Below are 13199 nucleotides of genomic sequence, written 5' to 3' on the forward strand. Positions count from 1 at the left end.
TCCTGTGTGTCCCTGTCCTTCATGACCTGTGTGTCCCTGTCCTTCATGTCCTGTGTGTCCCTGGCCTTCATGTCCTGTGTGTCCCTGTCCTTCGTGACCTGTGTGTCCCTGGCCTTCATGTCCTGTGTGTCCCTGTCCTTCATGACCTGTGTGTCCCTGGCCTTCATGTCCTGTGTGTCCCTGGCCTTCATGTCCTGTGTGTCCCACTCCTTCATGTCCTGTGTGTCCCTGGCCTTCATGTCCTGTGTGTCCCACTCCTTCATGTCCTGTGTGTCCCACTCCTTCATGTCCTGTTTGTCCCTGGCCTTCATGTCCTGTGTGTCCCTGTCCTTCGAGGACCTGTGAATCGTACATACCCATAACAGCGCATCACATAACGGTTCAGTGGACGCTGGACTCGTGTGTTTTATAAACGCGACGCGATGCATGACAGCCATACAGGAGAGAACATCGCAGGCTGGTTACTAAAGGAGGCCGTTGCTGAATAGGAGATTGGAAGCAAAAGATCCCATCCCAATAGGGCTGACCTTCGGAATTTTTTTTGGCATTCGAAGCTTCGGGGGCCGAGATTCGATTTTACTTCGAAGCTTCGAGATAAAAAATTAAATCATTAACATATTTTTTTAGTTTTTTTAGTTTGTTTGTTTGTTTGTTTGTTTGTTTGTTTGTTTGTTGTTGTGGGACTTGTACAGCACTTTAGTAAACTTTGTTGTTTTTAAATGTGCTCTATAAATAAAGTGGATTGGATTAATTAATTAAATTAATAATGAGTCGGGAGCTGCGCTGCCTGGGCGGCTGCTCTCCGTTACACAGCCAACGACATTACATTACATAATTATGTTGCAACCTTCGTCTATAAAGCAAACAATTATATAAATATTTATATGTAGTTAATAGAGACAAAGGCAGAATTCGACTTAATTTTTTATTAAGATATGTTTTTATATGGGTCGGGACACTAAAAAATACTAGAGAATTGTCAGTGCTGTAAAGTTTAAATCTTAGACAAACGAAACACTTTGCTTTCATGAAATATTGTAAGCGGTCATTTGAGGCTTTATAAAAGCAGCACAATGAACACAAATATGTCAGTGCCGAGTCCGACCTCACCTTAAATAACAAACAGCATTGCTTGTTGTAGTTAACAAAGAGAGGCAGAGTTGATTTTGCAGGGGGAGGGGGGGGAGATTATTATTATTTTTATAATATATTCGAATTTTATTTCCCCATGCCCATCGAACGAAGCTTCGAAGTATTTAAGACAGCCCTACATCCCAATAATAACTACCACATTCCCATTAAGTACAGTACAACATCTAAGCCTAACGCATAACTTATAGGACCTGCCCATGTTAATGTGAATAGTAGATTTCAGGCCTACTCTTTGTTGTCACACAATGGAGCTGAATGGTATTGGGTTTGTGGCACTCAAAGGCTATTGTAAAGAAGATTTATGTTCCTAATCTACGTTGTGTGCACTGTGGAGTAGATTTTAGTTGTCCTCCGTCAGCTTCTACAGACAGGAGCTCGACCCCATTGACTTTGCATTGGTTTGTGGTAGAGATGTTCTGATACAATTTTTTCCTTCCCGATCCGATCCCGATACCTAAGCTTTGGGTATCGGCCGATACCGCTACTGATCCGATACCAGTGCATACATAAAAAAAATAAAAAAATAAATTATATAAATTATAATTTTTTTTTATACAGATACTGTTTTATATATACTGTTTTTTAGTAATAACTAGAAAGTAATGCTATTTATTCAACAACAGGTGATTGTATAGATTAGTATTATTAATCAATTAGTATGGGGCTGCGGCACTGCAGATATACCCTACTCCAATGATCCGCACGGACGTTAGACGGTGTTGCACTCGCTACCCAGTCTGTTAGTAGCAGAGGCTCTGGCTAGTACGTTTATGTTGTGATTTTCGATGCAAAATAAATATTCAACATTCTCTTTTGAGACTCCGCCTCAGACTCTTATCCTTTGGCACTTGGAACTTGCTGTACTTTGCTTGCAGGTCTGCAGCCATTATTGCTGGATTATGAATAGCACCAACTTTAGCCACGGTATCGTTATCAAGCTAAGCTAGCTGACCTAGCTCGTCTTCCCCGCATTGCCATTTGATAACGTTAGTCAGCTAACGCTAGTCAGTAGCTACTTGACTTAAATACGATTCACCGTGGGTGCATTATTGTTGATAGACGGACAGTGTCAGGTCCTGGAGAAAGGACAGGCGATAATTTTATTTGATGTAACGTTAAAGCGGATGTTGTTCCAACTAGATAGCTTTTCAGCTAATGCTATCATAACACTAGCAAGCAAAACACATCCCGTCCGAGCTCCCCGTCACACGCTCTGTCGGGGACAATGGAATTTAAGAAAGTGTATCTGCTGTTAAAATGACAAACAGCATCACACTTTAAAACACGTTAATTTTATAATCCTCACTCTCCGCAGGAGATAAATGACGTCATGGGATCGGAGGCTAGAATTTACGTGTACTCGCCGATACCGATACCAGCATTTTAGGCAGTATCGGCGGCATTTCCGATACTGGTATCGGTATCGGGAACAACTCTAGTTTGAGGCCAACTAGGTCCTGAGGGTGTGTAGTTGGAGACCATTGACTGGAGGTAGAGTGTAGTAGGGGTCTTGAGGGTGTGTAGTTGGAGACCATTGACTGGAGGTAGAGTGTAGTAGGGGTCTTGAGGGTGTGTAGTTGGAGACCATTGACTGGAGGTAGAGTGTAGTAGGGGTCTTGAGGGTGTGTCGTTGGAGACCATTGACCGGAGGTAGAGTGTGGGGGTCTTGAGGGTGTGTAGTTGGAGACCATTGACCGGAGGTAGAGTGTAGGGGTCCTGAGGGTGTGTAGTTAGAGACTATTGACCGGAGGTAGAGTGTGGGGGTCTTGAGGGTGTGTAGTTAGAGACCATTGACCGGAGGCGGAGGTAGAGTGTAGTAGGGGTCTTGAGGGTGTGTAGTTGGAGACCATTGACCGGAGGTAGAGTGTAGTAGGGGTCTTGAGGGTGTGTAGTTGGAGACCATTGACCGGAGGTAGAGTGTGGGGGTCTTGAGGGTGTGTAGTTGGAGACCATTGACCGGAGGTAGAGTGTGGGGGTCTTGAGGAGTTGAGGGTGTGTAGTTGGAGACCATTGACCGGAGGTAGTGTAGTAGGGTCTTGAGGGTGTGTAGTTGGAGACCATTGACCGGAGGTAGAGTGTGGGGGACGGCGTCTTGAGGGTGATGAAGCGCGAGTTTCTCCCAGCAATTCAGGACTCCTTCCTTACGGGCTCCTTGGTGCATGAAGGCCCTCCCTCATAGTCGAGCGGAACGTACGCGGAGGCCAATTTCCTACATGTCTCGCGCCAGTTTACACAATTCTTCCCACGCTGTTTAGACTTCTGTCATGTCGTCGTCATCCGATGTCAAAATAAAGAGTCTACTAGGTTATCTCCGTTTCCAATATTTTGAAATAAAACTGTCAGTTTTACACACTTCATTTAGAAAAGCCATTCAAACTTCTCAAGTTTCTTCAGATGATGAAAAAAGACATGGATGACGATTATCGATAGTAAAACTCTGCGTACGTTCCGCTCGACTATGGGGCCTTAAGACACTAGACAAGATGGTGTCCGTCTGCTAAAAACAACGGAGACCCAACTGTAACAGTAGCTGCCCATCACAGCTGTGGCTGAACCGGTGTAATCCGTAGAGAATCATGGTTATTACCACCACCACCACCACCTTGGTCCAATGGAGGCGCTTGCTGGCTGACGCACCTCCCTTTCTCCAGTCGCCTCTGTCTCTCTCTCTCTCTCTCTGTCTCTCTCACACACAATCACTTTCTCTTTCTCTTTCTATTTCTCTCTCTTGCTCTCCTCCTCTCTCCCACTTAACTCTTCCCCTTGCTCTCGCTCTCTCTGTTTCTCTCTGTTTCTCTCTGTTTCTCTCTCTCTCTCTCTCTCTCTCTCTCTCTCTCTCTCTCTCTCTCTCTCTCTCTCTCTCTCTCTCTCTCTCTCTCTCTCTGTCTCTCTCCCTCCTCTCTCTGTTTCTCTCTCTGTTTCTCTCTCTCTGTTTCTCTCTCTCTGTTTCTCTCTCTCTCTCTCTCTCTCTCTCTCTCTCTCTCTCTCTCTCTCTCTCTCTCTCTCTCTCTCTCTCTCTGTTTCTCTCTCTCTTGCTCTCCTCTCTCCCACTTATCTCTAGCTTTCCCCTCTGTTTCTCTCTCTCTCTTGCTCTCCCTCTCTCCTCTCGCTCTCCTCTCTCTGTTTCTCTCCTCTCAGTCTCTCTCCCTCCTCTCTCTGTTTCTCTCTCTGTCTCTCTGTTTCTCTCTCTCTTGCTCTCCTCTCTCTCCCACTTATCTCTAGCTTTCCCCTCTCTGTTTCTCTCTCTCTTGCTCTCTCCTCTCGCTCTCCTCTCTCTCTGTTTCTCTCCTCTCAGTCTCTCTCCCTCCTTTCTGTTTCTCTCTCTCTCTGTCTCTGTCTCTCTCTCCTCTCTCTGTTTCTCTCTCTCCTCTCCGTCTCTCTCTCTCCCTCTCTCTCCTCTCTCTCTCTCTCTCTCTCTCTCTCTCTCTCTCTCTCTCTCTCTCTCTCTCTCTCTCTCTCTCTCTCTCTCTCTCTCTCTCTCTCTCTCTCTCTCTCTCTCTCTCTCTCTCTCCCCCTCCACACACGCACAGCGAGCCCTCTCTCTGCTCCAAAGACTCCTCTGCAGTTGTGCTCGTCCCTCTCTCTCCACTCCGCCGCTCGCCCCGGCCAGGAGGGAACAGGGGGGATGATGATGATGATGATGAGAAGGTGTTTTCCGTAGCGAGCAGCGTAGTGTCCTCTGGCACCGCGGTAGCCGCGCGGCGCCATGAAGAGGTTCGTGTCCGCGGTGCTGCGCGGCCTCGTCCGCCTGTCCAAGGAGCACCCCGTCTGGGCCAAGGAGCGCCAGCGGCCGGCCCCCAAGAAGAAGAAGGAGAAGAGAAGGAGGCGTCGGAAGGCGGCCAGGCGGGCCAAGTCCGCGGGGAGACGCAACTTTGCCAGGGGGGTCAGTGTTCCTCGTGTCGCCTCGGGCTGCGGCTTCCTCCGGCTTGTGTTTCCGCTCGTCTGTTTCAGAAGTCGGACACAATATATTTTTAATAATCGATCATTATTATTTTTATTTCTTTGTATTGTTGACCTGCAACAGGGCAGCTTTAAAACCAGAGACAGTGGACAGACTTGTCTTTCTTGCCTGCAACTTAAAGTAATGGCTTTGCTTGTCCAAATGACGATACTGACCAAATTGAGATTTGTTTTTCTCTTGTCCATTTATTTTGTTTGCTTTCTAATTTAAAATACAGTTTGAAACCGTCTGTACACAGTAGGCTATGTGTGCCAGCAGAGCTAGTCTCCAGTCGCGAGTCACGGTGCACATGTGCGGTGGTTTGTCCACCAAGATAGAAAAGAAACGAGCAGAGCCAGAACTGTTCAACTCCCCTGGAGCCACAGCCACTTATTTTGGTACTTTCGCTTTCTAGCTTTTTAATTTTATATTAATAAAAAATACTATATGAAAAATGTTATCGCGATAAAATGTTTGCCCATGTCGCCCCCAGCCCTATCAGACATGCACTTCCTCCAGCTTGTGTTTCCTCTCGCTCGTCTGTTTCAGAAGTCAGACGCGCGTCGATGCCATTCGTCCCGCTCGTGTTTTTTTTTTTTTTTGCCGATATAGAGAGTGGAGTTGAGAGAGAGAGAGAGAGGTTATGGTTCGTTGGCTTTGTTTTGGTCTACGTTTGCATTGTGTAGAGCTTTATTCATCGTGTGGCAGTGTCGCAGTGAAAGGGTTAACCGTTTGATAGCGCGGCAGTGAAAGGGTTAAGGAAGTAGTCTTCTTCACACAGGCTCCGAGACGGGCATCGTTGGCTGCATGCAGGCGTCCGAGGGGCCGTAGTGTAGGGTCAGCTGTCAGCGGAGCAGGTTGGAGTTCATCGTCTTGCTCAAGGGATCGACACGAGGATCGATTGATTCATTCATTCAATTGTGGTTATTTATTTATTTTCTCCTTTTTTTTCATGCAACTTTTATTTATTTCATGGCTTATTTATTTCCTCAGACTTATCTATTTCATGACTTCGTTTATTTCATGGGACTTATATTTATTTCACGACTTATATTTATTTCATGGGACTTATTTATTTCCTCAGACTTATCTATTTCATGACTTCATTTATTAAATGGGACTTTTATTTAATCACACGCCATTTTATTGCGTTGGTGAACAAACGATTCAAAGACTAATATTCTGGGGGAAATGAGGCTTTGGACTGTCCGTTGTGGGTTTTTGTAGAAGAGTGGAACAGATGAAGTGCCCTCCTTCACTACTGTATACAACCAGAGTAGTGTTTACACGGCTAAGTACATACAACACTGTAGCCTAAACATGCTTTACCTCCATGGAGTAGGTCTGAGGCGGTCAGAAGAAGCAGAGCGTAGGCAGCACATGGACAGTATTTTAAGGGAGACAGGGTTTTCCAGTGTGAAGAGTTATCCACTGAAAGATATCAAACCATTGATTCGATGAATAAGAGGGAGAAGTTCAAACGTGATTTAGACCCTTGTGTCTGTAACTGCAGGAAACTGAGTGAGGAGATATTGGCAGGAGAGCATTCTCTTATGGAGTGGATACACACTTTCTGTTCTGAAGGGTATCTGTGGATGTGCTACTCTACTGCTCTCTTGGTAAATACTAGTTTTCTTGTTCAGGTATACTGTTTCTTGCAATTTTGGGGGTGGGAAACCCAATGTGTAGTATTTAATTCTTTAGATCACGGATTATCTTATCACACCTCACCTCCATGCACTATCCATATTGTTAGCTTCCCTTTCAAAGACAGATAGGTCTGCAAGTACTAATAGTTTATCATGAATTACTTTACTTGATACAAATTTGCAGTAAGTTAGGCCTTGAGTTTTATGATTAATGAACTTAGCTGGCTAGTTCACCAATGCCAGTGTTAGCCAATGTTACCACTGGCATTAGTGAACAAATTATACTTCCCTTCACAATTTAAGATTAAACCTTTTAAAGAAGAACTTAAAAAATCCTTTATGGACTTTTGATGGTTTAGTGTTACGGTTGTCAGACCCCACACTAGCCTCCTAGACACACGTTGTTACCTTTAGTCTGAATGGTTTTGCAAAAGCTGACCCCGCCCCGTTCGTGTTGATTGACAGACGGCCATGACGTGAAATAAATACAATTTAAATATGTATATGAGAATAAATAAACAGTCTAAACAATATAATTAACTCTGAATATTTGATATTTTATCCAATGACCTGCATATTAGGGCTGACCTTCGAACCTTTTTTTGGCAATCGAAGCTTCGGGGCCGAGCTTCGATTTTAATTCGAAGCTTCGAAAAAAATAAAAAATAAAAAATAAAAAAAAATATATTTTTTTAATATTTCTTTTTTAATATTTTTTTTTTTTTATCTTATGTTGTGGGACTTGTACAGCACTTTCGTAAACGTTGTTATTTTTAAATGTGCTCTATAAATAAAGTGGGTTGGATTAATTAATTAAGTAGCCCCTTTCGTGACTGACGCATCCAACAAGGTTTCACTCGGCTGTGTGATTTAATTCAAGGTGGATCGCTGTTGTCGTTTGAACAACTTCAGATTTCATGGGAACTACCAATCCCCCAAATCAAGAATGTTTAAGATGAATGAAGTAAGATTTTGATTATTTGAAATATGGCCCGTGTAGACTAAACTATGCACAGAATTATGTCAGTCTACAAGGTCCGGATTCTACATGGTCCGGCAATGTAGACCTTGTAGACTCCACTACAGACCAATTATCAGTGAATGTTCATGCATTTTTAAGAAGGGCAACTTCCACAAAAAAACAAAGAACTCACCAAAACATCTCAGTAGCACCTTATCTAAATGTTATATTTCATATATGGAGATTCATATTTATTTATGTATTGCATGCATTTCTACACTTTATTTCCTATTTTGTTTATTCATCCCAGTATCTTTCTTTCTTATGTGTGGAATTCTACAAGGTGCGCGCACACACACACACACACACACACCTACACACACACCTACACACACACACACACACACACACACACACACACTTACATTTAGTCATTTAGCTGACGCTTTTATCCAAAGCGACTTACAAGTTCTGTACGACAAGACAGCAAGAAGGGTACAACTCTATCAGCTGAGTAACAATGTTCATCAAAGTGTTGCGTGTTACAGTGTAGGTTAGTTTATTAGGACAAGTGCATGACAGTAAGGTTAGTCACGGTTAGATTTTTTATTTTTATTTTTTTATCATTTCAGATAATGGTTGAAGAAGTGAGTCAGTGAGTTTAGTCGACGGCGAAAGATTGGACGGGATTCGGCTGTCCTAACTGGGATGGGTAGTTCACACCACACACACACACACACACACACACACACACACACACACACACACACACACACACACACACCTACACACACACACACACCTACACACACACACAAATCGAAGTAAAAAAAATAAAAATTGAAAAAAAAATTGTTTGAATTTTTATTTTTATTTTTTTTTAACTTTGATTTTTTTTTTTATGTTCGAAGCTTGTGCCATCGAATCGAACATTCAAAGCTTCGAAGCATTTAAGACAGCCCTACTGCATATACACTCGCGTTGCAAAATCTGCACATGTGTCCATACTTATGCTTATGATGTGGTGAACCGGGTTGATCTAATGAGCTGTCATGCAAGCTGTGTGCGTGAGGAGAGCTCCAGCTCCGTGATGTGTATCGCAACCAGACATGCCTAAACACAAACAACAACATGCCTTTGTCTAAACACAAACAATAACAACAACAACAACATGCCTAAACACAAATCCACAGTCTTGCGCTGTGGATTAAAATGTCTGGTTTGGTGACCCCCATTTCTGCCCTGTGACCCCCGTCTCTGCCCTGTGCTGCCTATCTGAAGCGTCCAGGTTTGCACCTGACCTGGTCAGAACTCTGACCATCAGACCATGGCACTCTGTGAGCTAATAGCTTCGCATCCACCACACTACTGGCTAGGCCTTCTCGATTATGGCAAAATCATAATCACGATTATTCTGATTGATTGATAGCTAAGTCTATTAGTGATGCACCGATGTGAAAATTGTGGCCGATGCCGATAACCGATATTAATATTGCTGTTCTGGCCGATACCGATATTTACAGATGTCGATATCTCTGTATAGAAAACACTTTTTTATGATAATCAAATAAAGAGCCATTTTCCAAAATGCATAATTTTTTTTAACTTTTGTAAGTTATTTTCAGAAATGAATGATATTTTGAAACTATTTAAGGCCAAAACATGAAAAGAAAAAAGAAAAAAAGAAAAGATAAAAGAAAATATATATATATATATATATTAGAGGTGGGCATAGATAAATTTTTTTAATCTAGATTAATCTATCTGCAATCCTGGATTTAATCTAGATTAATCTAGATTAAAATGGCTAAAAAGAAAGAAAAAAAAACCTGCCGAAAGGCATTCAAAATATGTGTGTTCTACCCAAATAATGACCAGAAGTAAGTCCTTACTTTTTCTTTCCTCCTTATGTTTCTCAGGCCAGGTGGCCCATTACACCATGAGCCCATCTCCCGTTTCCAAAATGCATTACAGACTGTTTGAAAAAGCTGTTTTGCTATAATAATTGGTAATGAAATATCAAAATAATGTTCAATAAGATGTACTTGTGTTTAATAAGTTGTTTTATTCAGAAGTTAACACAAATACATAATATTACCAGTACAGTACAGTATCTAGCACACTCTCAGGAGCAAAACAGAAAGAATCATTTCAAACTTGAACTATGTGACATGGCTTGAATCAACTGCTCCAGTGGAGTTGCTCAGTGGCCAATGGTGTCAACTGTGGTTGTACTGGGCAGCTCCCAGGTGTGAATGGAAAAGAACATCTGTGCTCAGCGAACCTCCCCTGGGTAAATAAAGGTAGAAAAAAAAATGTAAAAAAAAAAAAAAACATTTTTTTTCTTTTTTTTTAAAGATTAATGCGTTAATTATATTATCGCGCGATAAAAAATTTGATTAATGCGTTAATTATATTATCGCGCGATACTAGTATAGCGTGATAATATAATTAACGCATTAATCTTTTTTTTTTTTTTTTTTTACCTTTATTTACCCAGGGTAGGTTCGCTGAGCACAGATGCTCTTTTTCAGGAACGCCCTGCTTCACATTCACACAGTTCCATTCACACATCTTATTGAACATTATTTTGATATTTCATTACCAATTATCATAGCAAAACAGCTTTTTCAAACAGTCTGTAATGCATTTTGGAAACGGGAGATGGGCTCATGGTGTAATGGGCCACCTGGCCTGAGAAACATAAGGAGGAAAGAAAAAGTAAGGACTTACTTCTGGTCATTATTTGGGTAGAACACACATATTTTGAATGCCTTCGGCAGGTTTTTTTTTTTTTTTTTTGAGCCATTTTAATCTAGATTAATCTAGATTAAATCCAGGATTGCAGATAGATTAATCTAGATTAAAAAAATTAATCTATGCCCACCTCTAATATATATATATATATATATATATATATATATATATATATATATAAAAAAAAAAATATATCGGCCCTATCTTGATATCGGACCGATACCGATGTGTAAAAAAAAAACGGCCATATCGGCCGATATTATATATATATCGTGCATCACTAAAGTCTATTAAACAGGATTACTCATTGATTTGAGAACATCACCTTTCTTCTCGAACCAAAGGCTGCCTTTCTGTCATATTCTTTGTAAAATATTCTACAAGTTACTAAAGACATTTCAAAATCACTGGAGAAACGCGTCGTGGCTCCTCCTCCCGCTCAACACCAGCTGAAACTACTGTAACTCCTTCCAAGCACTGCAGACACAAGTGGTTTCCTTTCGACGGGTTTATTAAAGGCTTGGTCCTCCAATCCACCGTGAAAACTTAAACAGAAACATACGTTGCGTCAGGTCAACACAAACAATAATATACACGGTATGAAAACAACACATCAGAAAAGCAAAATACAAACAAACATTAAATACCTCGTTGGCTGCATGCTACATAAAAAAGGGGTCTTGTTCTTCTGTTCTTGGTAACAGTCTTAGTGGTACACTACACATAGTGGTACACTCTTAGAATTTAGAGAGCCTGTACAACTCGTCTCTGACCATTCCTGCCGCTTGCTCGCAGGTGTCTTAATGAGTCCCAGTCTCCGACCATCCCTGCCGCTTGCTCGCAGGTGTCTTAATCAGACCCAAATGTAAAAACACAACAGCAGCCTAACGGGACACCATATATGACCAGACGACAAAATTAATATATTATAAATTGTAGCAAATTAAATAATAAAGAAAATAAGAAATGAAACATAAATACATTCTCAAATATTACACTTACAAACTGAAATATCATATAAATGATGAAACCATATAATGGCCACAGTTACAACTACTGTTTGGACTTGAGGGGGGGGTGGGGGGGGTGGAGTGCACTGCTTTGAAGGAAGGGTGCGCCGCATTTACAACACGAGACAAAATGAGAGCAACGGCACAATCGTTTCATCTCGATTATCATGTTTTCATGATCGTGAGAAGTAAGGCCCCGAAGCCTGTTTTTTGGGATTCAAACTTCGTCAGGGTTTTTCGAACGAACGTTCGAACCTTCGTTTTTAATTAAAAAAAAATTGAAATTAAATATATATATATATTTTTAAATAACCTCAAACTAAATCCTCAATTTGAATAAAGTGATTCATCTGATTAAATGAGTTTCTTTTTTATTAAATCAACTTTCTTTAATGAATATAACTCAGCAGGTTTTTTTAATACTATAATATTATTGTAGCCTAATCTTTATCTGCAACTGTGAAGAAAAACCCCATTGGTTTAAACAGAATGAATAGACACATACAAAAAAAAGATTATTAAAAATTTAGAATTCGAATGTTAAAGGGGAACTATCTTATAAATGGCCTTTTAGAGTGTTTAGCATTGTTTCCTAGCTATGTGAACTTATATTAATATGATCTATGTCTCTAATTCTCATATTAGCGCATTCTTCCAATTCTTCTCTCACAATATTCACCCTCACTGAACTGAGTCATCTGAAAATGTGATGATTTGTGATGTCAGAGAGACTCCGCTGCATGATAATGGCGAGGTACAAGATGAGCTGCACACAGTGGTTGGAGCCCAGGCTCAAAGCGGCTCGAGATCTTGAGGTAAAAAAATGCTGTTTTTGAGGACTTGATTAGAAATACAAAACAATGAATAAAAAAATAAAAAATATTACAGAGGTGTTCCATAGACTCACAGGAATTGTGTAAAAGTGCCCAAATAGTGAAAGAAATAGTAAAATAGTTCCCCTTTAACGTAACGAACGAACGTTCGAACATTCGGGCTCAGCCTTAGTGGGAAGACAAAATCATAATTGAAATTCGATGGATTGCTCAGCCCTACTACTGGCAAGTATTTCATGCAACTTAATGTCCAGAAATAGTAGCATCCCTTTCACCACAGCCACTCTGAGTCAGACACTTTGTCAACTGAGTAACACGGTTATGTGCAGAGATCAAGTCGTAGTACCTTACCTGCACAGTGGCTCTCCTAGCATAGCAACCATCTGCTAGCTGCTAAGGCTAACCACTGCAGCAGCCAACTTCGATTGCTTGCTAATGAAAAAAAAAACGCCATTTCGTTCTCCACTCCAAAGCCCTGTAAATTATAAACCTCAATGATTAAACATTTAAACTAGGCCAACGGTTAATAATGATTTTCACAGTGGGAGACGTTTATTCCCGTGTTCGGTTTCAAATTAGTGAAGCACTTAATCTGCGGTTCAGCCAGAGCCTCAAGCTGCTGATGTGAACACGCCATCAGTCTTCAGGAAATCCTGCCGTGGATTTAATGTGTCACTGGAATAGGTATTGTGAGTCCAGAGTACATGATGTTTATGCTTCCAGACTGAGGTATTGTGTGTAGGGAGGCCCCGATCACGTTTTTTGCCACCGATACCGATCACCGATCGTCGTGAGCCATATCGGCCGATACCGATCCGATACCGATCGTTTTTGATTAAAAAGAAATTAAAAATTATTTTATATAAAACGTTTTTTTTTTTTTTTTTTTAATAAAAT

At 41.2% G+C, this 13199-nt stretch overlaps 1 protein-coding gene across 1 annotated transcript in view; it reads left to right on the forward strand.

Annotated features, from left to right (window-relative positions):
• Positions 1-4858: 4858 nt before the first annotated feature.
• Positions 4859-13199, forward strand: part of LOC311227929 (apoptosis-stimulating of p53 protein 1-like) — a gene marked incomplete at its 5' end in the record, with an annotated part of 104055 nt that continues 95714 nt past the window's right edge. The window contains 1 exon segment of the mRNA XM_084313798.1: positions 4859-5035. Within this exon segment, the coding sequence (XP_084169924.1) occupies positions 4859-5035 (177 nt within the window).

Source organism: Notolepis coatsorum, assembly GCF_963971535.1.
Source record: "Notolepis coatsorum genome assembly, chromosome: 5".
Lineage (NCBI taxonomy): Eukaryota > Metazoa > Chordata > Actinopteri > Aulopiformes > Paralepididae > Notolepis > Notolepis coatsorum.